At 43.0% G+C, this 24,080-nt stretch overlaps 1 protein-coding gene across 2 annotated transcripts in view; it reads left to right on the top strand.

Moving 5' to 3' along the window:
- Positions 1 to 12,627: 12,627 nt before the first annotated feature.
- Positions 12,628 to 24,080, top strand: part of LOC129822157 (CD166 antigen homolog) — a 61,798-nt gene continuing 50,345 nt past the window's right edge. For both annotated transcript variants that reach the window (XM_055880173.1, XM_055880172.1), the window contains exon 1: positions 12,628 to 12,908. In XM_055880173.1, the coding sequence (XP_055736148.1) occupies positions 12,857 to 12,908 (52 nt within the window). In that variant the 5' untranslated portion in view covers positions 12,628 to 12,856. The remainder of the gene's footprint in view (positions 12,909 to 24,080) is intronic.

Raw genomic sequence — 24,080 nt, 5'->3', positions numbered from 1 at the left:
TGCTTCTCCTCATCTGAGGAGGAGAACGACTTAGACAGCCGTTACAGCAGTCAGGCATATCACTCTCACAGAATATTGCATTTCGTTTTTCACCACCAGCGCACTCAATACGTCCTTACAAAACTATATTACTTGAAATCCTTCCCCAGCAAGATATATTTTCACCCCCACAAATTGGCTTTTTACTCAAGCATAGCCACTTAGTTAACAGCACAGTGAGAGTTCACAATGTCTAGTTTTGTCAAATGCAAACTCCATAATCTCACTCACTTCTGATTATAGCTCCAACCAGAGTTTGTGAGCGGAGTGTGCCCAATTTGACTGGAGCATGGAGCGAGATTCCCAAAGGCTGGACCATCGGTCTTCTCGCCTACAATTTCTCTCCAAGTAGTGCTCACTTCAAGAGTTCAGGGCATGCCCTTACAGCTTGCATTTGTAGTCTACTTGTGTGCTGCTATAGCCCCTTGCTTTAGCTACTGTCATGGAAGTCGCTAAATATTTTCATAAAGAAACTGATAAAACACACAGATGCTAAATTAAAGTAATTTACAAAGATGAGGACCAAGAGGAAGAGAGGGAATGCGGTGATTTAGTGTCCACAACTAAAGAATAATTGTGGAATCTGAAAAGGCACATATCCCAAAAGCATGCTACATGCACATGCTAAAAGAAGTGAACAAGGTGGGTAGATAACTAAGTGTATCACTGTGGCAAATTATTTATAAACTAAAAATCAGATCTCTTTAAAGTTTCGTTCATTTTCGTTCTATTACCTATTCAATAGGCCATACTTGATTTTTGCCCAATAGCCCTGGCATATTTCCACGTTCAAGGAGCTTTTCATTTGATTAAGTCATTTTTCGTTTAATTTGTATTTAATTCTAATTAAGTCACAGCCTATATGCACAATTTATAGACTATAATGACTGAATACAGCAAAATGTGGTTTAAATGCTGAGAGCTTTATGTCCCTGCCAGCCTATTGTGTTGCACTCGCAAATGCTTCACAATGTATTTCTTTGTAGGCTATAGCCTTGAAATAATTGAAATAATATAGCCTTACTAAATAATTCATTTTCGTTCCTTCTTAGGCTCCCTGCCTGGCTCCTGGCCTATTTAGAATGTGTATATGCTGTTTAATATGACATGGAGCCTATTTGAAATGCTGTTCAATTCTTACATTCACCTTATCATGTTTATTCAAATACTTTTTATTCAAATCCATATGGTTTGGTTTCAATACTTAAAAACCAATTGGTAGGTTCACGTTATCTTGCAAAAATAGATGGGTGTTGGTTAAATTGTGATTTTAATGAACGGAGCGAATTTGGAGCAGCGTATTTTTGTTGTAGCTGTGAGCCGGAGCGGTTTTTAGCGGAGCGGTAGGAAAGCACATGGAGCGCTGAAGCGATGAGCAGGACTTCCAACCGCTCAACTCCCCTCACATGTTCTGCCTCCAACACCTCTGCATGTCTAAGCAGCATTAGAAAACATGCTCTGCTCATCGGATCAGAGAACAACCTCATGAAGTTGATGCTCTGGTGATGTCACTGGTAGAGGCTTCAAGGTAAGATATGACATTCAACAGAAATATACTCTGAGTAATAGAAACCATCCAAAAAACACTGCCATCTCAGTTAACTGCAGCAGCAGCACACCTCAGCCTTGAAATGTATATCAACCACAACAGGTAAAGCCAGCAGCGACAAAGTCTGAGGCTAGTAGGAGTGTTAGTACTATAGTACTACCTACCCAAACACAAGTACTGACAGCTCACATCCTCTCCAGCCTTTGTCCTCATTTTATTCAACACAGGATTAAAGTTTAACACCTGACGTTGAACAATTCTGAGCCTCTAATCAGGACGTTAGTGAGGCACTAGTTTGAACACCTACTGTCTCTCTCTGCCATCATTGGTAAGGAAAATAAAAAATATTTTCACCCAACTAAATCCAATGAACATGGTGACATTTTTTTTTCATGTTTGTTGACAACTCAATCAAATGTACAGTACCAGTCAAAGGTTTGGACACACCTACTCATTCAAGGGTTTTTCCTTATTTGAACTATTTTCTACATTGTAGAATAATAGTGAAGACATCAAAACTATGAAATAACACCTATGGAATCATGTAGTAACCAAAAAAGGATTTGATATTTTTCAAAGTAGCTACTATTACCTTGATGACAGCTTTGCCCACTGTTGGCATTCTCTCAACCAGCTTCACAAGGAATGCTTTTCCAACAGTCTTGAAGGAGTTCCCACACATGCTGAGCACTTGTTGGCTGCTTTTCCTTCACCCTGCGGTCCAACTCATTCCAAACCATCTCAATTGGGTTGAGGCTGGGTGATTGTGGAGGCCAGGTCATCTGATGCAGCACCACCACTCTCCTTCTTGGTCAAATAGTCCTTACACAGTCTGGAGGTGTGTTTTGGGTCATTTTCCTGTCGAAAAACACATGATAGTCCCAAGATGCGCAAACCAGATGGGATGGCGTATCACTGCAGAATGCTGTGGTAGCCATGCTGGTTAAGTGTGCCTTGAATTCTAAATACATCACAGACAGTGTCACCAGCAAAGCACCCCCACACCTCCTCCATGCTTCACGGTGGGAACCACACATGCAGAGATCATCCGTTCACCTACTCTACGTCTCACAAAGACATGGCGGTTGAAACCAAAAATCGCAAATTTGGACTCATCAAACCAAAGGACAGATTTCCACTGGTCTAGTGTCCATTGCTCATCTTTCTTGGCCCAAGCAAGTCTATTCTTCTTATTGGTGTCCTTTAGTAGTGGTTTCTTTGCAGCAATTCGACCATGAAGGCCTGATTCATGCAGTCTCCTCTGAACAGTTGATGTTAAGAAGTGTCTGTTACCTGAACTCTGTGAAGCATTTATTTGGTCTGCATTCTGAGGCTGGTAACTCTAATGAACTTATCATCTGCAGCAGAGGTAACTCTGGGTCTTTCTTTCCTGTTGCGGTCCTCATGAGAGCCAGTTTCATCATCGCACTTGATGGTTTTTGCGACTGCACTTGAAGAAACTTTCAGTTCTTGAAATGTTCCGTATTGACTAATCTTCATGTAAGCAGAAGGCAGACGTTTTACGTGTGTAACGGATGTGAAATGGCTAGCTAGTTAGCGGGTGTGTGCTAGTAGCATTTCAATCAGTTACGTCACTTGCTCTGAGACATTAAGTAGGGTTTCCCCTTGCTCTGCAAGGGCCGCGGCTTTTGTGGCGCGATGGGTAACGACGCTTCGTGGGTGTCAGTTGTTGATGTGGGCAGAGGTTCCCTGGTTCGCGCCCGTGTCGGGGCGAGGGGACGGTTTAACGTTATACTGTGACATTGATGCTGTTGACCCGGATCACTGGTTGCTGCGGAAAATGAGGAGGTTGAAAGGGGGGTGAGTGTAACGGATGTGAAATGGCTAGCTAGTTAGCGGGTGCGCGCTAGTAGCATTTCAATCAGTTACGTCACTTGCTCTGAGACATTAAGTAGGGTTTCCCCTTGCTCTGCAAGGGCCGCGGCTTTTGTGGAGCGATGGGTAACGATGCTTCGTGGGTGACTGTTGTTGATGTGTGCAGAGGGTCCCTGGTTCGCGCCCGTGTCGGGGCGAGGGGACGCCGTAAAAGTTATACTGTTACACGTGCCCCCAACCGATTGTGTTTTTTTGTTTGTTTATCTGCGTTGTTTGTAACTTCTTTTTTTACTCATTTTGTACATAATGTTGCCGCTACCGTCTCTTATGACCGAAAATAACTTCTCGACCTCAGGACTGCAATTACTCACCATTGACTAGCAGAATCCTTTTTCTTCTTTCACGACTCTGACGAGCCCGAGGCAGAAGATATATGACTCCCTCGGGAACAGGCCCCGACCCTAGTAATCTGCATGAAGAGGAGGCAGAGAAAGAGAGGCCGGAGAGCGGGCTGCCTTCTGAGAAGTCGGAGGCGATCGAAAAAATCCCCACTTCCATCATTTCTTCCAGCAAACATGCAATCTTTGGACAATACAATGGACGAGTTACTGGGAAGATTAAACTACCAACGGGACATTAAAAACTGTAACATCTTATGCTTCACAGAGTCGTGGCTGAACGACGACAATATCAACATACAGCTGGCTGGTTATACAATGTACAGGCAGGATAGAACAGCGGCGTCTGGTAAGACAAGGGGCGGCGGTCTATGTATTTTTGTAAACAACAGCTGGTGCACGATATCTAAGGAAGTCTCAAGCTATTGCCCGCCTGAGTTAGAGTTTCTCATGATAAGCTGTAGACCACACTACCTACCGAGAGAGTTTTCATCTGTATTCTTTGTAGCTGTTTACATACCACCGCAGTCAGAGGCTTGCACTAAGATAGCATTGAATGAGCTGTATTCTGCCAAAAGCAAACAAGAAAACGCTCACCCAGAGGCGGCGCTCCTAGTGGTCGGGGACTTTAATGCAGGGAAACTTAAATCAGTTTTACCAAATTTCTATCAGCATGTTAAATGTGCAACCAGAGGGAAATAACTCTGGACCACCTACACTCCACACATGGAGATGCATACAAAGCTCTCCCTCGCCCTCCATTTGGCAAATCTGACCATAATTCCATCCTCCTGATTCCAGCTTACAAGCAAAAATTAAAGCAGGAAGCACCAGTGACTATATCAATAAAAAAGTGGTCAGATGAAGCAGATGCTAAGCTACAGGACTGTTTTGCTAGCACAGACTGGAATATGTTCCGTGATTCCTCCAGTGGCATTGAGGAGTACACCACATCTGTCATTGGCTTCATAAATAAGTGCATCGATGACGTCGTCCCCACAGTGACCGTGCGTACATACCCCAACCAGAAGCCATGGATTACAGGCAGCATCCGCACTGCGCTAAAGGGTAGAGCTGCCGCTTTCAAGGAGCGGGATTCTAACCCGGAAGCTTATAAGAAATCCCGCTATGCCCTCCGACGAACCATCAAACAGGCAAAGCGTCAATTGAGGACTAAAATCGAGTCGTACTACAGTGGCTCTGACGCTCGTCAGATGTGGCAGGGCCTGCAAACCATTAGAGACTACAAAGGGAAGCACAGCCGAGAGCTGCCCAGTGACACGAGCCTACCAGACGAGCTAAACTACTTCTATGCTCGCTTCGAGGCAAGTAACACTGAAACATGCATGAGAGCACCAGCTGTACTGGAAGACTGTGTGATCACGCTCTCCACAGCCAATGTGAGTAAGACAATTTAGACAGGTCAACATTCACAAGGCCTCAGGGCCAGATGGATTACCAGGATGTGTACTTCGAGCATGCGCTGACCAGCTAGCAAGTGTCTTCACTGGCATTTTCAACCTCTCCCTGTCCGAGTTTGTAATACCAACATTTTTTAAGGAGATCACCATAGTGCCTGTGCCCAAGAACACTAAGGTAACCTGCCTAAATGACTACCGACCCGTAGCGCTCACGTCTGTAGCCATGAAGTGCTTTGAAAGGCTGGTCATGGCTCACATCAACACCATTATCCCAGAAACCCTATACCCACTCCAATTTGCATACCGCCCCAACAGATCCACAGATGATGCAATCTCTATTAAACTTTAAAACTGCCCTTTCCCACCTGGACAAAAGGAACACCTATGTGAGAATGCTATTCATTGACTACAGCTCAGTGTTCAACACCATAGTGCCCTCAAAGCTCATCAATAAGCTAAGTACCCTGGGACTAAACACCTCCCTCTGCAACTGGATCCTAGACTTCCTGACAGGCCGTCCCCAGGTGGTAAGGGTAGCTAACAACACATCCGCCACGCTGATCCTCAACATAGATCCACAACATAGATCCACAACCCTGAGAGGTGCGTGCTCAGTACCCTCCTGTACTCCCTGTTTACTCATGACTGCACGGCCAGGCACGACTCCAACACTATCATTATATTTGCCGATGACACAACAGTTGTAGGCCTGATCACCGACAACAACGAGACAGTCTATAGGGAGGAGGTCAGTGACCTGGCCGTGTGGTGCAAGAACAACAACCTCTCCCTCAACGTGATCAAGACAAAGGAGATGATTGTGGACTACAGGAAAAAGAGGAACGAGCACGCCCCCATGCTCATCGACGGGGCTGCAGTGGAGCTGGTTGAGAGCTTCAAGTTCCTTGGTGTCCACATGGTGTCCTCCAACAAACTAACATGGTCCAAGCACACCAAGACAGTCGTGAAGAGGGCACAACAAAACCCATTCCCCCCTTAGGAGACTGAAAAGATTTTGCATGGGTCCTCAGATCCTCAAAAGGTTCTACAGCTGCACCATCGAGAACATCCTGACTGGTTGCATCACTGCCTGGTATGGCAACTGCTCAGCCTCCAACCTCAAGGCACTACAGAGGGTAGTGCGAACAGCCCAGTACATCAATGGGGCCAAGCTTCCTGCCATCCAGGACCTCTATACCAGGTGGTGTCAGAGGAAGGCCCTAAAAATTGTCAAAGACTCCAGCCACCTTAGTCATAGACTGTTCTTTCTGCTACCACACGGCAAGTGGTACCGGAGCACCAAGTCTAGGTCCAAGAGGCTTCTAAACAGCTTCTACCCCCAAGCCATAAGGCTCCTGAACATCTAGTCAAATGGCTATCCAGACTATTTGCATTGCCTCCCCCCCTTCCCTCTCCACACCACTGCCACTCTCTGTTGTCATCTATGCATAGTCACTTTAATTAACTCTACCTACATGTACGTACTACCTCAACTAACCGGTGCCCCTGCACATTGACTCTGTACCGGCACCCCCCTGTATATATTGTTATTTTTTACTGCTGCTCTTTAATTACTTATTTTTATTTTTATCTTTTATTCTTATCCGCATTTTTTGAAACTGCACTGTTGGTTTGGGGCTCGAAAGTAAGCATTTCACTGTAAGGTCTACACCTGTTGTATTCGGCGCATGTGACTAATAACATTTTATTTTATTTTATTTAAAGTAATGATTGACTGTCATTTCTCTTTGCTGATTTGAGTTGTTCTTGCCATAATATGGACTTGGTCTTTTACCAAATATGGCTATCTTCTGTATACCAACCCTACCTTGTCACAACACAACTGAATGGCTCAAATGCATTAAGAAGGAAAGAAATTCCACAAATGAACTTTTAACAAGGCACACCTGTTAATTGAAACGCATTACAGGTGACTAACCATGAAGCTGGTTGGGAGAATGCCAAGAGTGTGCAAAGCTGTCATCAAGGCCAAGGGTGGCTACTTAGAAGAATCTCAAATATAAAAAATATTTGAATTTGTTCAAAACTTTTTTGGTAACGACATGATTCTTTATGTGTTATTTCATAGTTTTGATGTCTTCACTATTATTCTACGATGTAGAAAATAGTAAAAATAAAGGAAAACCCTTGAATGAGTAGGTGTCATATTCGTCCAAGGTGGCTTAGCAGTTCAGACGTCTTTTTCTGTTCCGTATTGTCGTGTCCTGTATATATATATATTTACACCTTTCTTCGCATATCTTTTATTTATTTTATTATCCAAGAACTCAACTACAAAAGCTTTCCTGCAAAAGCTTTCCTGCAACCCGCTTCACCAATTACAAAAAGTATTACTTACCTCAATCTGAAAATCCATCGTGGAAGATAGCCAGGGGCTAATTCAGAAGCTAGCCTGAAAGCTAACCAGAAGCTACTCCGATAGCTAGCCAGAAGCTAATCTGTAGCTGCCCCGAAATTAGCCGGTTTGCTGGCTAGCGTTGGTGTTTCAGCTGCCCACGTTTAGTGGTCATCAGCTATTCCTTTAGCTCGATAATCTACCGGCACTTTTGTGCAACGCGACTCGGACCGGAGCATTCCGGGACTCTTTTTCTCTAAGTTTCCCCGGATTCCAGCCGCAGGCTCTGGACACTTGCACCTTGATTTCGCAGCTAGCTAGCTGCAAACCGTGTGACTATTGGCTTACGTCGACCCCGGAGCAAACTCAAATCATTCTGGAGCTAGCCAGCTGAGGAGTTCCATCACCATCCGGACCCGTTTCTTTTGTTGCTGCTGCAGATACGGAACCCCACCGGGCCTTCACGACTGACTGCCGCGACTGACTGCCGACGTTATCTGCCCGAGGGATTTATCCAACTGGCACCTCCGTCCCGACGTTACCTGAACGCTCATCTGAGGCCCGCTAATCGTTAGCTGTCTTATCGGCTGCTATTTGAACAAGTATATCGGACAACTATTATTATTATTATTATTTTTTTTTTTTTTTTTTCCTTGGGTCACTATATCTATTTTGCCAATTTGGATTGATCCCCTCTACCACACGGAACCCCACTACACGGAACCCCACTAACCCACCGACGGAAACGCACGAGGTATCTACAAACAGACCTCCATCCTATGCTGCTACCGTTAGCCATATACCCGGCCAGCTGTCTGGATCGCCACGACCCCAACCAACCTCTACTCACTGGACCCTTATTGATCACTCGATTAGCATGCCTCTCCTTAATGTAAATATGCCTTGTCCATTGCTGTTCTGGTTAGTGTTTATTGGCTTATTTCACTGTAGAGATTCTAGCCCTGCTCTCTATACCATATCCAACCTCTCAGTTCCACCACCCACATATGCGATGACATCACCTGGTTTCAATGATGTTTCTAGAGACAATATCTCTCTCATCATCACTCAATACCTAGGTTTACCTCCACTGTATTCACATCCTACCATACCTTTGTCTGTACATTATTCCTTTAAACTATTTTATCGCCCCCAGAAACCTCCTTTTACTCTCTGCTCTAGTAGCTCTAGGCGACCAATTCTCATAGCTTTTAGCCGTACCCTTATCCTACTCCTCCTCTGTTCCTCTGGTGATGTAGAGGTGAATCCAGGCCCTGCAGTACCTGGCTCCACTCCTATTCCCCAGGCGCTCTCTTTTGATGACTTCTGTAACCGTAATAGCCTTGGCTTCATGCATGTTAACATTAGAAGCCTCCTCCCTAAGTTTGTTTTGTTCACTGCTTTAGCACACTCTGCCAACCCGGATGTTTTAGCCGTGTCTGAATCCTGGCTTAGAAAGACCACCAAAAATTCAGACATTTTCATCCCCAATTACAAGATTTTCAGACAAGATAGAACGGCCAAAGGGGGCGGTGTTGCAATCTACTGCAAAGACTGCCTGCAGAGTTCTGTTATACTATCCAGGTCTGTTCCCAAACAATTTGAACTTCTACTTTTAAAAATCCACCTCTCTAAAAACAAGTCTCTCACCGTTGCCGCCTGCTATAGACCACCCTCTGCCCCCAGTTGTGCTCTGGACACTATATGTGAACTGATTGCCCCCCATCTATCTTCAGAGCTCGTGCTGCTAGGCGACCTAAATTTGAACATGCTCAACACCCCAGCCACCCTACAATCTAAGCTTGATGCCCTCAATCTCACACAAATTATCAATGAACCTACCAGGTACCACCCCAATTCCGTAAACACGGGTACCCTCATAGATATCATCCTAACAAACTTGCCCTCCAAATACACCTCTGCTGTTTTCAACCAAGATCTCAGCGATCACTGCCTCATTGCCTGCATCCGTAATGGGTCAGCGGTCAAACGACCTCCACTCATCACTGTCAAACGCTCCCTGAAACACTTCAGCGAGCAGGCCTTTCTAATCGACCTGGCCGGGGTATCCTGGAAGGATATTGATCTCATCCCGTCAGTAGAGGATGCCTGGTCATTTTTTAAAAATGCCTTCCTCACCATCTTGAATAAGCATGCCCCATTCAAGAAATTTAGAACCAGGAACAGATATAGCCCTTGGTTCTCTCCTGACCTGACTGCCCTTAACCAACAGAAAAACATCCTATGGCGTTCTGCATTAGCATCGAACAGCCCCCGTGATATGCAACTTTTCAGGGAAGCCAGAAACCAATATACACAGGCAGTTAGAACAGCCAAGGCTAGCTTTTTCAAGCAGAAATTTGCTTCCTGCAACACAAATTCAAAAAAGTTCTGGGACACCGTAAAGTCCATGGAGAATAAGAACACCTCCTCCCAGCTTCCAACCGCTCTGAAGATAGGAAACACTGTCACCACCGACAAATCCACTATAATTGAGAATTTCAATAAGCATTTTTCTACGGCTGGCCATGCTTTCCACCTGGCTACCCCTACCCCGGAGAACAGCACTGCCCTCCCCTCTGCTACTCGCCCAAGCCTTCCCCATTTCTCTTTCTCCCAAATACAGTCAGCTGATGTTCTAAATGAGCTGCAAAATCTGGACCCTTACAAATCAGCCGGGCTAGATAATCTGGACCCTTTCTTTCTAAAACTATCTGCTGAAATTGTTGCCGCCCCTATTACTAGCCTCTTCTACCTCTCTTTCGTGTCGTCTGAGATCCCCAAAGATTGGAAAGCAGCTGCGGTTATCCCCCTCTTCAAAGGGGGGGACACCCTTGACCATAACTGCTACAGACCTATATCTATCCTACCCTGCCTTTCTAAGGTCTTCGAAAGCCAAGTCAACAAACAGATTACCGACCATTTCGAATCCCACCACACCTTCTCCGCTATGCAATCTGGTTTCAGAGCTGGTCATGGGTGCACCTCAGCCACGCTTAAGGTCATAAACGATATCGTAACCGCCATCGATAGGAAACAATACTGTGCAGCCGTATTCATTGACCTGGCCAAGGCCTTTGACTCTGTCAATCACCACATCCTCATTGGCAGACTCGACAGCCTTGGTTTCTCTAATGATTGCCTCGCCTGGTTCACCAACTACTTCTCTGATCGAGTTCAGTGTGTCAAATCGGAGGGTCTGTTGTCCGGGCCTCTGGCAGTCTCTATGGGGGTGCCACAGGGTTCAATTCTTGGACTGACTCTCTTCTCTGTTTACATCAATGATGTCGCTCTTGCTGCTGGTGATTCTCTGATCCACCTCTACGCAGACGACACTATTCTGTATACTTCTGGCCCTTCTTTTGACACTGTGTTAACAACCCTCCAGACGAGCTTCAATGCCATACAACTCTCCTTCCGTGGCCTCCAACTGCTCTTAAATACAAGTAAAACCAAATGCATGCTCTTCAACCGATCGCTGCCTGCTCCTGCCCGCCTGTCCAACATCACTACTTTGGACGGCTCTGACTTAGAATATGTGGACAACTACAAATACCTAGGTGTCTGGTTAGACTGTAAACTCTCCTTCCAGACTCACATCAAACATCTCCAATCCAAAGTCAAATCTAGAATTGGCTTCCTATTCCGCAACAAAGCATCCTTTACTCATGCTGCCAAACATACCCTTGTAAAACTGACCATCCTACCAATCCTCGACTTCGGTGATGTCATTTACAAAATAGCCTCCAAAACCCTACTCAATAAATTGGATGCAGTCTATCACAGTGCCATCCGTTTTGTCACCAAAGCCCCATATACTACCCACCACTGCGACCTGTACACTCTCGTTGGCTGGCCCTCGCTTCATACTCGTTGCAAACCCACTGGTTCCAGGTCATCTACAAGACCCTGCTAGGTAAAGTCCCCCCTTATCTCAGCTCGCTGGTCACCATAGCAGCACCTACCTGTAGCACGCGCTCCAGCAGGTATATCTCTCTAGTCACCCCCAAAACCAATTCTTCCTTTGGACGCCTCTCCTTCCAGTTCTCTGCTGCCAATGACTGGAACGAACTACAAAAATCTCTGAAACTGGAAACACCTATCTCCCTCACTAGCTTTAAGCACCAGCTGTCAGAGCAGCTCATAGATTACTGCACCTGTACATAACCCATCTACAATTTAGCCCAAACAACTACCTCTTTACCTACTGTATTTATTTATTAATTTATTTTGCTCCTTTGCACCCCATTATTTCTGTCTCTACTTTGCACTTTCTTCCACTGCAAACCAACCATTCCAGTGTTTTTTTAGTTTCTATTTGACTTGCTGTGTTGTACTCACTTCGCCTCCATGGCCTTTTATATTTTTATTTATTTATACATATATTTGTTTGCCTTCACCTCCCTTATCTCACCTCACTTGCTCACATTGTATATAGACTTATTTTTTTTCCCACTGTATTATTGACTATATGTTTGTTTTACTCCATGTGTAACTATGTGTTGTTGTATGTGTCGAACTGCTTTGCTTTATCTTGGCCAGGTCGCAATTGTAAATGAGAACGTGTTCTCAATTTGCCTACCTGGTTAAATAAAGGTTAAATAAATAAATAAATAAAAAGTGTGTCCAAACTTTTGACTGGTACTGTAAATCAAACTAGAAGTTGAAATGACGTCTGTGCCCAGTGGGTTATTTTGGCAGTTGTGTGTGTGTGTGTGCTTATATTTGTCCTATTTCCAAATGTTTTTGTTTTTTTTGCATATCCCACTCTTCCTGAGACCCTCGGAGAGTGGGGCCACGGCCAGGGTCTGCCATTATCAACGGCGACCCTGGAGCAATTAGGGTTAAGTGCCTTGCTCAATGGTACATTGACAGATTTGTTCACATTGTCGCCTCGGTGATTCGAACTAGCGACCTTTAGTTACTGTGTGTGTGTGTGTGTGTGTGTGTGTGTGTGTGTGTGTGTAATGCAGTGCGGAGTGGGGTCCACAAGACAGTGGTAGATCCTGGGCGGAGTTGCTGTAAATCCCTACCCTACAGAGCTTCCCGTCGTCGCTCACTCGACGCGCTCCCGCATTTTACCTGTTAGCCAAGCCAAGCGACAGAGCAGATGTTATACAACTGTAACTGAACACAGTTAGTGAATATCTCAGTATTTAACCCTGACGTTTACGGAAGGAAGTTAACTGATCGATATCAACGAACATATTATCAAACTTTAGGAACAGCAGAACAAGGATATCTGACATTTGCCAGGATGCACTTTTCCAGCTGTCTGTGTACCCTCCTCGTCGCGCTTGTCTACCAAGGTACTGTATGTAGCCTAACATGCATCATATTTTACATTGTTTAAAAGAAAACTTTTTTTTGGAATGTGAGTGAATTACTATTTGAAATGTGGACCTGATTTGGTGCATAACCGAGTTGCAGTCAGATAACCTGCTATCTGACATATCTCATAGTAAGATGTTATTCCACACACCCTTTTCAACATTAACATGATGGATATGTGTTGTGTTCCTTCATGGGGCCCCATCCCTTGTATATTATACAGTCTATTGACCAAATAGTAGCTGAAATTATTTGAAGCTCCTAAGAGTTAATAATTTCAGTGTTTTTGTCATGCTGAATGGGTTCAATTGAATGAATGCTGGAGATGGGTGAGGTGGTGTTATGGGGTGATTTCGTGGTGAGTCAGTTCTAGGAACTGGGGGCAGGGATGATGGGGTATTATAGGAATGAGAGTGCTGTGTGTTGGGGGAGGGGGGTAACTACATTAGATGAGGAAAAATATTGAAATTTGGCTGTTTTACGTTCTGTACATTTCTTTAAATAAATACTTTTTCCAAGCCAACAGGTACACACCATGTGTGTAACATTTAACTAAACTGCAGTGGAGCTCTGAATAGTCCATCGGGAGAGGGAAGGGAAACCTGGTCTCAGAGCATTTCGTAATATTTTGTATGTAAATCCGAGACATTGCATTTAGTATGATATGTTACATTTCGTATGGTATGTATTAATTTGTGTATGTCCATCACCCATTTCGTTAGCTAATCTAAGGGTTAAGGTTAGGGTTTGGATTAGGAGTTAGGTTAACCTGTCTGGGAATGGGGTTCGCCAACAGCCATTGAAATTGCAGGGTGCCAAATTCAATCAACAGAAATCTCATAATTCAAATTTCTCAAACATACAAGTATTAGACACCATTTTAAAGATAGACTTCTTGTTAATCCAACCACAGTGTCCAATTTCAAAAAGTATTTTCGGCGAAAGCAGAACATATTATGTTAGGTCAGCAACTAGTCACAGAAAGCATACAGCCATTTTCCAACCAAAGAGAGGAGTCACAAAAAGCAGAAATAGAGATAAAATTAATCACTAACCTTTGATATTCTTCATCAGATGACACTCCCGGGACAACATGTTACACAATACATGTATGTTTTGTTCGATCAAGTTCATATTTATATCCAAAAACCTCAGTTTACATTTGGCTTAGCCTCCAAAACATCACGTGAATTTGCACAGAGCCACATCAATTTACAGAAATACTCATAATAAACATTGATAAAAGATACAAGTGTTATTCACAGAATTAAAGATATACTTCTCCTTAATGCAACCGCTGTGTCAGATTTCAAAAAAACTTTACGGAAAAAGCAAACCATGCAATAATCTGAGTACGGCGCTCAGACAACAAATCAAGCCAAACAGATATCCGCCATGTTGGAGTCAACAGAAGTCAGAAATAACATTATAAATATTCACTTACCTTTGATGATCTTCATCAGAATGCACTCCCAGGAATCTAAGCTCCACAATAAATGTTTGATTTGTTCGATAAAGTTCAACTTTATGTCCAAATACCTCCTTTTTGTTCGCGCGTTTAGCCAGTAATCCAAATTCATGGCGCGCGATCACTAGGTGCAGACGAAAAGTCAAAAAGTTCCGTTACAGTCCGTAGAAACATATCAAACAAATTATAGAATCAATCTTTAGGATGTTTTTAACATAAATCTTCAATAATGTTCCAACCGGAGAATTTCTTTGTCTTCAGAAATGCAATGGAACTCAAGCTAACTCTCACATGAATGCGCATGGTCAGCTCATGCCACTCTGGGAGAGACCTTACTCAATCCCCTCTCATTCACCCCCACTTCACAGTAGAAGCATCAAACAAGGTTCTAAAGACTGTTGACATCTAGTGGAAGCCTTAGGAAGTGCAATATGACCCCATAGACACTGTGTATTCGATAGGCCAAGAGTTGAAAAACTACAAACCTCAGATTTCCCACTTCCTGGTTGGAGTTTTCTCAGGTTTTCATCTGCCATATGAGTTCTGTTATACTCACAGACATCATTCAAACAGTTTTAGAAACTTCAGAGTGTTTTCCATCCAAATCTACTAATAATATGCATATATTAGCAACTGGGACTGAGTAGCAGGCAGTTTACTCTGGGCATGCTTTTCATCCAAACGTGAAAATGCTGCCCCCTATCCCAAAGAAGTTAAAGGGTTAAGGTTAGGGGAAGGGTTAGCTAAAACTGTTAAGGTTAGGGGAACAGTTAGCTAAGATGCGAAGTAGTTGTAAAGTAGCTAAAAAGTAGTAAGTAGATGAAAAGTTTGCTAATTTGCTATAATTCTAAAGTTGTCTGTGATGAGATTTGATCTCGCAACCTCTGGGTAGCTAGACGTTGGCGTTATACGCCCAACCAACCACCCTCATTTTGTTTTAGTCTTAAGTAACTATGTGTCTTATGTAACCATACCATACGTAACATATCGTACTAATGGAGTGTCTCGGAATAACGTACAGAATAATACGAAATGCTCTGAGACCAGGTTGGGAAGGGAGGTGGGTGATCTGACTTAGGTCCTCCTCTGTCTGACACTGTTACATGACATGCCTGTCATTGTAAATTACAGTGTGCCTCACTTGTCACTGTCACCCACTCTCAGTTGTTTTTATTTGAACTGGGTGGAAAAAAGAGCATCCCCTAAGATAATAGCATGTCACGTGTTGACAGTTTTTCTAGTTGGACTGTGTGTTGTAGCTCCGTTGCCATTTGCCCCTGGTTTTAATTTGGTTTATAGCCCTCCACACCAACATTTGATGAGTAAACATGATGCTGGCAGACAGGCCGTCCTCCATAAATGGGGAAACCATGTGTCTGTTTGCTTGTTCTATGGAGGACTGATGATAACTTTTCAATGTGCTGGTTACTCATTACACCTTCATATGCAGTGTCATTTTAAGAATCACTAGGCAACCCTCTAGTTATCTATCTTGGTCAAATCACAGAATCCCGTTTCATCTATCACTACATGCCTCATTGTAAATGTTGAATTGTAGGTTTTAAACTAAGTGCTCTGTTTGTGAAGGTAGTTTTCAGAATAGACACCATCAGTCAGTAATTAGATACACTGTTGATCTTTTATTCCAAAAATTATCCTCTGGCAGGCGGTTCAGGTCAATCATGACCAAAGCCTCCTACCACCTGAACAGTTTCTTTCCCTGGGCTGTGTCCCTCACCAACCGGCCATCTGGCCCATAGAAACTAAAGGACTATGCACTCTATGCTGCACACAGCAAACAGCTACTGTATCTTTGAATGGTACACAGAATAACTGCACTATTACTGCATTTAGATACAGTTGAAGTCGGACGTTTACATACACCTTAGCTAAAAACATTTAAACTCAGTTTTCACAATTCCTGACATTTAATCCTAGAAAAAAATCCCTGTCTTAGGTCAGTTAAGATCACCACTTTATTTTAAGAATGTGAAATGTTAGAATAATAGTAGAGAATAATTTATTTCAGCTTTTATTTCTATCATCACATTCTCAGTGGGTCAGAAGTTTACATATACTCAATTAGTATTTGGTAGTATTGCCTTTAAATTGTTTAACTTGGGTCAAACGTTTTGGGTAGCCTTCCACAAGCTTCCCACAATAAGTTGGGTGAATTTTGGCCCATTCCTCCTGACAGAGCTGGTGTAACTGAGTCAGGTTTGTAGGCCTCCTTGCTCGCACACGCTTTTTCAGTTCTGCCCACAATTTTCTATAGGATTGAGGTCAGGGCTTTGTAATGGCCACTCCAATACATTAACTTTGTTGTCCTTAAGCCATTTTTCCATAACTGGAAGTGTGCTTGGGGTCATTGTCCATTTGGAAGACCAATTTGCAACCAAGCTTTAACTTCCTGACTGATGTCTTGGTGTTGCTTCAACATATCCACATAATTTTTCTTTCCTCATGATGCCATCTATTTTGTGAAGTGCACCAGTCCCTCCTGCAGCAAAGCACCCCCACAACATGATGCTGCCACCCCCGTGCTTCACGGTTGGGATGGTGTTCTTCGGCTTGCAAGCCTCCCCCTTTTTCCTCTAAACATAACGATGGTCATTATGGCCAAACAGTTCACTTTTTGTTTCATCAGACCAGAGGACATTTCTCCAAAAAGTACAATCTTTGTCCCCAATTGAAGTTGCAAACCGTAGACTTGCTTTTTATGGCGGTTTTGGAGCAATGGCTTTTTCCTTGCTGAGTGGACTTTCAAGTTATGTCGATATAGGACTCGTTTTACTGTGGATATAGATACTTTTGTACCTGTTTCCTCCAGCATCTTCACAACGTCCTTTAATTTTGCACTTTTCTCACCAAAGTATATTTATCTCTAGGAGACAGAACGCGTCTCCTTCCTGAGCGGTATGACGTCTGCGTGGTCCGAAAGTGTTTATACTTGCATAATATTGTTTGTACAGATGACCGTGGTACCTTCAGCCGTTTGGAAATTGCTCCCAAGGATGAGACAGAATTGTGGAGGTCTCCAATTTTTTTGTTTTTAGTTTAGGTGTCATGATATCATGATGTGTCATGATGTCAAGCAAAGAGGCAATGAGTTTGAAGGTAGGCCTTGAAATGCATCCACAGGTACACCTCCAATTGACTCAAATGATGTCAATTAGCATCAATCAGAAGCTTCTAAAGCCATGACAGCATTTTCTGGAATTTTCCAAGCTTTTTAAAGGCACAGTCAACTTAGTGTATGTAAACTTCTGACCCACTGGAATTGTGATACAGTGAATTATAAGTGAAATAATCTGTCTGTAAACAATTTTTAGAAAAATTAATAAAATAAAAATGCTTTGCTTTATCTTGGCCAGGTCACAGTTGTAAATGAGAACTTGTTCTCAACTAGCCTACCTGGTTAAATAAAGGTGAAATAAAAATAAATAAATAAAAACTTGTCATGCACAAAGTAGATGTCCTAACCGACTTGCCAAAACTATAGTTTGTTAACAAGAAATTTGTGGAGTGGTTGAAAAATTAGTTTTAATAACTCCAACCTAAGTGTATGTAAACTTCTGACTTTAACTGTATACTATATATACAAAAGTATGTGGACACCCCTTCAAATTAGTGGATTTGGCTGTTTCAGCCACACCCGTGTCTGACAGGTGTATAAAATTGAGCACACAGCCATCTCCTTAGACAAACATTGGCAGTAGAATGGCCTTACTGAAGAGCTCAGTGACTTTCAATGTGGCACTGTCATAGGATGCCACCTTTCCAACAAGCCAGTTGGTCAAATTTCTGCCTTCCTAGAGCTGCCCCGGTTAACTGTAAGTGCTGTTATTGTGAAGTGGAAATGTCTAGGAGCAACAACAGCTCAGCCGCGAAGTGGTAGGCCACACAATCTCACAGAACAGGACCGCTGAGTGCTGAAACGTAGCACTTAAAAGTCGTCTGTCCTTGGTTGCAATACTCACTAACGAGTTACAAACTGCCTCTGGAAGCAACGTCAGCACAATAGCTGTTCGTCGGGAGCTTTGTGAAATGGGTTTCCATGGCTGAACAGCCACACACAAGCCTAAGATCACCATGTACAATGCGAAGCGTTGGCTGGAGTGGTGTAAAGCTTGCCGCTACTGGACTCTTGAGCAGTGGAAACGCATTCTCTGGAGTAATGAATCACGCTTCACCATCTGGCAGTCCGACGGACAAATCTGGGTTTGGCGGATGCCAGGAGAACGCTACCTGCCCTAATGCATAGTGCCAACTGTAACATTTGGTGTAGGAGGAATAATGGTCTGGGGCTGTTTTTCATGGGTCAGGCTCCTTAATTCCAGTGAAGAGAAATTTTAACGCTACAGCATACAATTACATTCTAGATGATTCTGTGCTTCCAAATTTGTGGCAACAGTTTGGGGAAGGCCCTTTCCTGTTTCAGCATGACAATGCCCTCGTGCACGAAGCAAAGTCCATACAGAAATGGTTTGTCGAGATCGGTCTGGATGAACTTGACGGCCTGCACAGGGCGCTGACCTCAAACCCATCGAACACCTTAATGAAGAATTGGAACGCTGACTGCAAGCCAGGCCTAATCACCCAACATCAGTGCCCAATCTCACTAACGCTCTTGTGGCTGAATGATAGCAAGTCCCCGCAGCAATGTTCCAACATCTAGTGGAAAGCCTTCCCAGAAGAGTGGAGGCTGTTATAGCAGCAAAGGGGGGACCAACTCCATATTAATGCCCATGATTTTGGAATGAGAATTGTTCAACGAGCAGGTGTTCACATACTTTTGGTCATGTAGTTTATATTCATTCTGATACTATAAATATTATTTGTATATTTGTTTACCCACTGCTCATTCTCTTATAGTGTTATGCTCACTCTACCTAGTTGTATATAATGTAGGTAAACTTTGTTTAAATTTTTCTGTCTGTATTCTGTCTCTAAGTGTTGTCTATCACTAGCAGCACCATATCACCAAGTCACATTCTGAGTATGTGTAAATGTACCTGGTGATTCTGATTCTGTTGTTTTAGAGGGAAACAGATGCTAGAAAAAACAACTCCTGTTCAGGTTGTTAAAAGCAGTTCCTCCGGCTCAAACACTGAGAGCTGTGACCCTCGGCCTAGACCAGATTGTGCTGAAAAACAGGGTCCTGAATGTCTTTTAGAACAAATAGTCTGTATAGATGCATTTGTTATTTTGTTCCCTGCTTTCCACACCCCCCCACTCCCCCACCCCCCAACCCCCCATGGAATAGACACCATTCAGTGTCACACCTGGTATTACGCGTCAAGCTTGCTAAAGGACTAATCCGGCCCCTGTTCTCGTGGGGACCACACTTGAAATGTATTCATCCACTTTCTCACTCTCCGCAACCAGTTTTTGTCATGACATTATAGATAAGTGTTCAGATGACTGGTGCAGAGGAAGACTTGGGTGATCTGTATTCTCAGTTTGCACTTGTGATTTTGTGCCTGTTTATTTGTATGACTGTGCATTTCACGTCTTGTTTAGAGGTGGTTGTTCTATCTCCCATTGACTCCTTATGCAATGTGACCCTTCATGCAACATTTTGTTTCATAGATGGAAAGCACAATAACATGAATCTATTCATCCTTAATCGTAGATGTTTATGATCCAGATTCTATTTACAAAGGAAATTGTATGCGGGTGGTGCAAGACAGTGATATCAGATAATACAAATGTAATATAATTATTAATATTAACTAGGTGTCCTACAGTGATATGCTAATTACATGTTTTATGACAGTATTACAGGGCGGTGACATATTAGAATAGAAATAATGTGCTATTAACCTTGAGGAAAATGTCACTCTTCTTAGCTCTGAACATAGAGGATGTCACTCATGATGACATCATCATTTGTACATTAACCTTACATTTACAGGCCTTCAATCTGCAGATCATGATATGATGTGAGAAATGTCATGATACTGAAAATATGGATGTTTTTAGTTAGTTATTTGTGCCTTGCATTACAGTATCGCCAGTTTTGGTATACAAGACTATAGACGTATTCCTATGAGTGTCTTTCACGCCTTTTCTGAATTCATTTCCTACCCCTCATTTAGATATGAATTATTGAAAAGGGCCTCAATCACACATCATACCCAATAAACATACCCCTTTTATCCAGCTTTACAAATTCTCAACTCACACTGGTAGCTCTTAATTTTCTTCAAAGGCAATGCGGGACCGTCAATGTTGTGTTTGAACTGACATTTTATGTATGTCATAGGAAATTGCCATGAGCAATGTGTTAGAGTTTAAATGGTTTCATTCTCTGAGGGTATCACATGCTTTTCTCAGTCTTCCCAAAGTATCATTCATGTTCTGGGGGGAAAAATAAAATAACTTGTATATTTCGATAAGGGTCTTCTCGCTTTTGGCAATCTGGGAGAGGACATATTCATTCTAGTAAAGCAATTGCACTATTGTGGCCCTGCGTCTTTTTCATTTAATTCAGATTAGGGTCACAGAGACTCATTTCGTTTTAATCCACTTTGAGGCCTCTCGAGAAAAGGGGTGGGTCAAAGATAGAACCTATCCTTTTACCCAAATGCAGTGGATGAGGGTGAGCTAGCCAATAGGGCAGGGTTCCCCAACTGGCGGCCCGCGGGCCAAATCGTCTGTCCCCATATGACAACCCGTTTTGGTTCTGGGTAGAACCCTTTTGGGTTCCATGTAGAGGGGTTCTACATTGAACCCAAAAGGGTTCTACTCAGAACAAAAATGGGTTCTTCAAAGGGTTCTCCTAAGGGGACAGCCAAAGAACCCTTTTAGGTTCTAGATAGCACCTTTTTTTCTAAGAGTGTACCTGAGTGAGAATAGGCTGTGATATGCACACGTCTAGCATACTAGGTTTATTCACTCTGGTTCATTCTCTGATTTCTCCCCTGTAATGTTCAATTCTCAGTATTCACTTAGTTTAGGGAAAAGTATTGGTACTTTCTGTCAAGAGCTCAGGATTCACTGACGTAGATGTAAAATGTTTCCGCTCTACAGAGCTGTAGTCAGGCAGCAATGAGAACATGTAAGCCAGCCCAGAAAACAGTGTATTTCCGCAATGTAAAAGAGAGTATTTACAGACTGGACACACACAGCGATAAGATGTACAGCTTTGCTTAGAGAAAATTAAAGGGCTTGTGTGGCCAATGTAATCAGTCTCAAGCAATGACTCACTGGTGAAAAAAGTATTTTGTCTGCCTGTGACAGTTTTACACACGAGGGTATCAGTAAAACAGCCAAAGGAGTCTCAATTACGCTAGCTAGTGTGATTGGCTCGTCCCAATTTTAGAGAGTGGGAGATACGTTCTGTTTCAACAGTCACGATTGAGATTTCCCCTTAATCCCCCCTTATCCAGAAAACTCACAACTCGGTTTGTATTGTCACTGGTTAGACAGGTAATAAAGGCCTGGGTGGGTTTTCATTAGACAGCTTAAGATATAGGACATGTTTTACATATAGATTACATTTCCAGTCACACATTCCTGCGTGAAAGCCAAAATGTTACAATTTTGTAGAAAGGCACAGAACACCCTGGTATTTCTTTGAATGAAGATGCCAGCCTTAGAGTCTCTATCTATTTCACTCCCCATTTTCTCACAGCAATCTTTCTTCATCATAGCACTTCTGCTATTCACACACAAAAAAATGCTTTATTTGTTATATGAAGGGAGTGACTACATTTTTGAGAAAGCCTTAACAACAGGAGTGAGATGACTGCAACAGCACTGTCTCCCTGGTCCCTTATGCCGAAATGCACCCATTGAAATGCATGAGTGTATCTTTGGTTTTGGTGAAAGCCTACAGCGCACTGGAATCAGCTCTGCCCCTGTTTTGGGACAAAAATGTGAGGTTGTTTCTCGCTTTTGTTATTCACACTATCCCTCCTGCTTTCTCTAGTTTCCTGCGGACTCCCCCCGACGGTATTGTGAAGCAAGTTTCTTTTGAAACAAATACATGGTTTGATGGTGACTTCTCCTGCCAACTCCTCTCTTTGTCATGAAGATGGAACAGCACACACCCCTCTGGGAGGGCATTGAGGATCTTCCCCCTGTTCGCCCACCTCATATGCGCAAGGCAAGCCAAGCCTACTCGGGGAAAGTAGCTCTGGTCCATATGAAAAGCTAATGACATGGCTCATCCGAATGACACAATGATCTTAGTTGAAATATTCCATTGGAAAGCCGTAAGCTTTTTACTAGGTGTGATTTAATTAGAATAGTTCATGAGCTATACCATTAGCTGGATTGGTAGTCACACATGGTTCCCCAAGGACCCGCTCTTTTTGACACGTGAGTTCTCAGAACTCATAGAAGATCATTTCTCTTCTTCTTCTTTTCCTCACATTGCCTGATGTTTTCTGAAAAGAGACAAAGCAAAAACAGTGTGTCCCATTATTGAGAGCCTATTAAGAGGCAGGGGAGCCCCAAGCACCAGGAACTTAACCTGACCCACTAAAGGTCAATGGGTAAACTGCCAAGATTTACACTCCCCATAAAGTGATTATATTGCCACCTATTTACATGGGGTAAGGGCTGAAACGGATGGTACTATTCTACCACACCCATTTTCTACTCGCTCTGCAGTCCAGAGTGGTCTATTGTGATGACAATGGCATTGTCCTAAAGATAAAGCAGAAATTCGAAGCGGTGGGCAATAAAATGTCATGCAATTTTCCCTTTCCCATTCACTTTTAAATCGCTTTCTGTTTGGTCAGTAACATCAGTAGTGACTGGTCTCTATTCATTCCAACGTTATTTTGCAATTATCAGCCATGAAAAGACAGTGTCATATTTAGTGTTGCTCCATGACGAATCCTGCCCCAGGGATCCAAACAGAAGTGTTTTATGTCTGCATTTGACCTCAGTAGTCCCCCATTCTAGCACTGCTGATGTCCCTCATCTATCCTTCTGAGATGGCAGCACACTGTGGTGCCTGGAGCTATCTATGATTACATGCTGCTTCAGATGAACCTGCAGGAGTTGTCATTCAATCCCAGAGTCCCTAACTTTCAACAAGGGACAGACATGCAGTCACTGCATATCTCTGCTTTCTGGAGAGTAAACGCCTGCCATTCTTGCATGCCAGGGTATGTAAACTGGTAAAAATACAGCACATTCACATGTCAAGAGTGCAGAGTGTACTCTTCCTTAGTTGCTTTGAAGCATTCTTTTTGGTCTTAAACGTCTTGCTCAGGAAGTTTCAAATGCATGCTTCCTCTCATGCGTTGGATTCCTGGCTGTAAATCCCAGGTGGTAAAGGGCTTTGTAAAAGAGTGTTTTTTATGCTGAAACTTATCTGGCTGTGGAGCTCTCGCTGCCTGGAATTCAAAGCCTTGTATTAGCCTTGGATGTATGGAGTTCCTTCACCTGAAGGGTACATATAAAAAAAAGCCAGCACCAAGGCCTTTGTGATCATTTGTAACAATACATTTTAGTGAATATTTTATAGATTCTAAACAGAAAGCTGAATTCTTCCTTTTACCAAATGATAAAAAGTACTTTAAAAGGTTTCTGGTGAGGTTGAGAACTAGATATATTCACTGGTCAGTCACTGGTTGATTCTGGTCTTAAAGGCGGGATACTCATAAAACTACCCTGTGAGCGCGAACTGCAATTTACTGTTTATATAGAAGGTATATACAGT

This window comes from Salvelinus fontinalis, chromosome 24, assembly GCF_029448725.1.
Source record: "Salvelinus fontinalis isolate EN_2023a chromosome 24, ASM2944872v1, whole genome shotgun sequence".
NCBI lineage: Eukaryota > Metazoa > Chordata > Actinopteri > Salmoniformes > Salmonidae > Salvelinus > Salvelinus fontinalis.
Note: the sequence above shows the minus strand (reverse complement) of the source record. Positions and strands in the feature narration are given on the sequence as shown.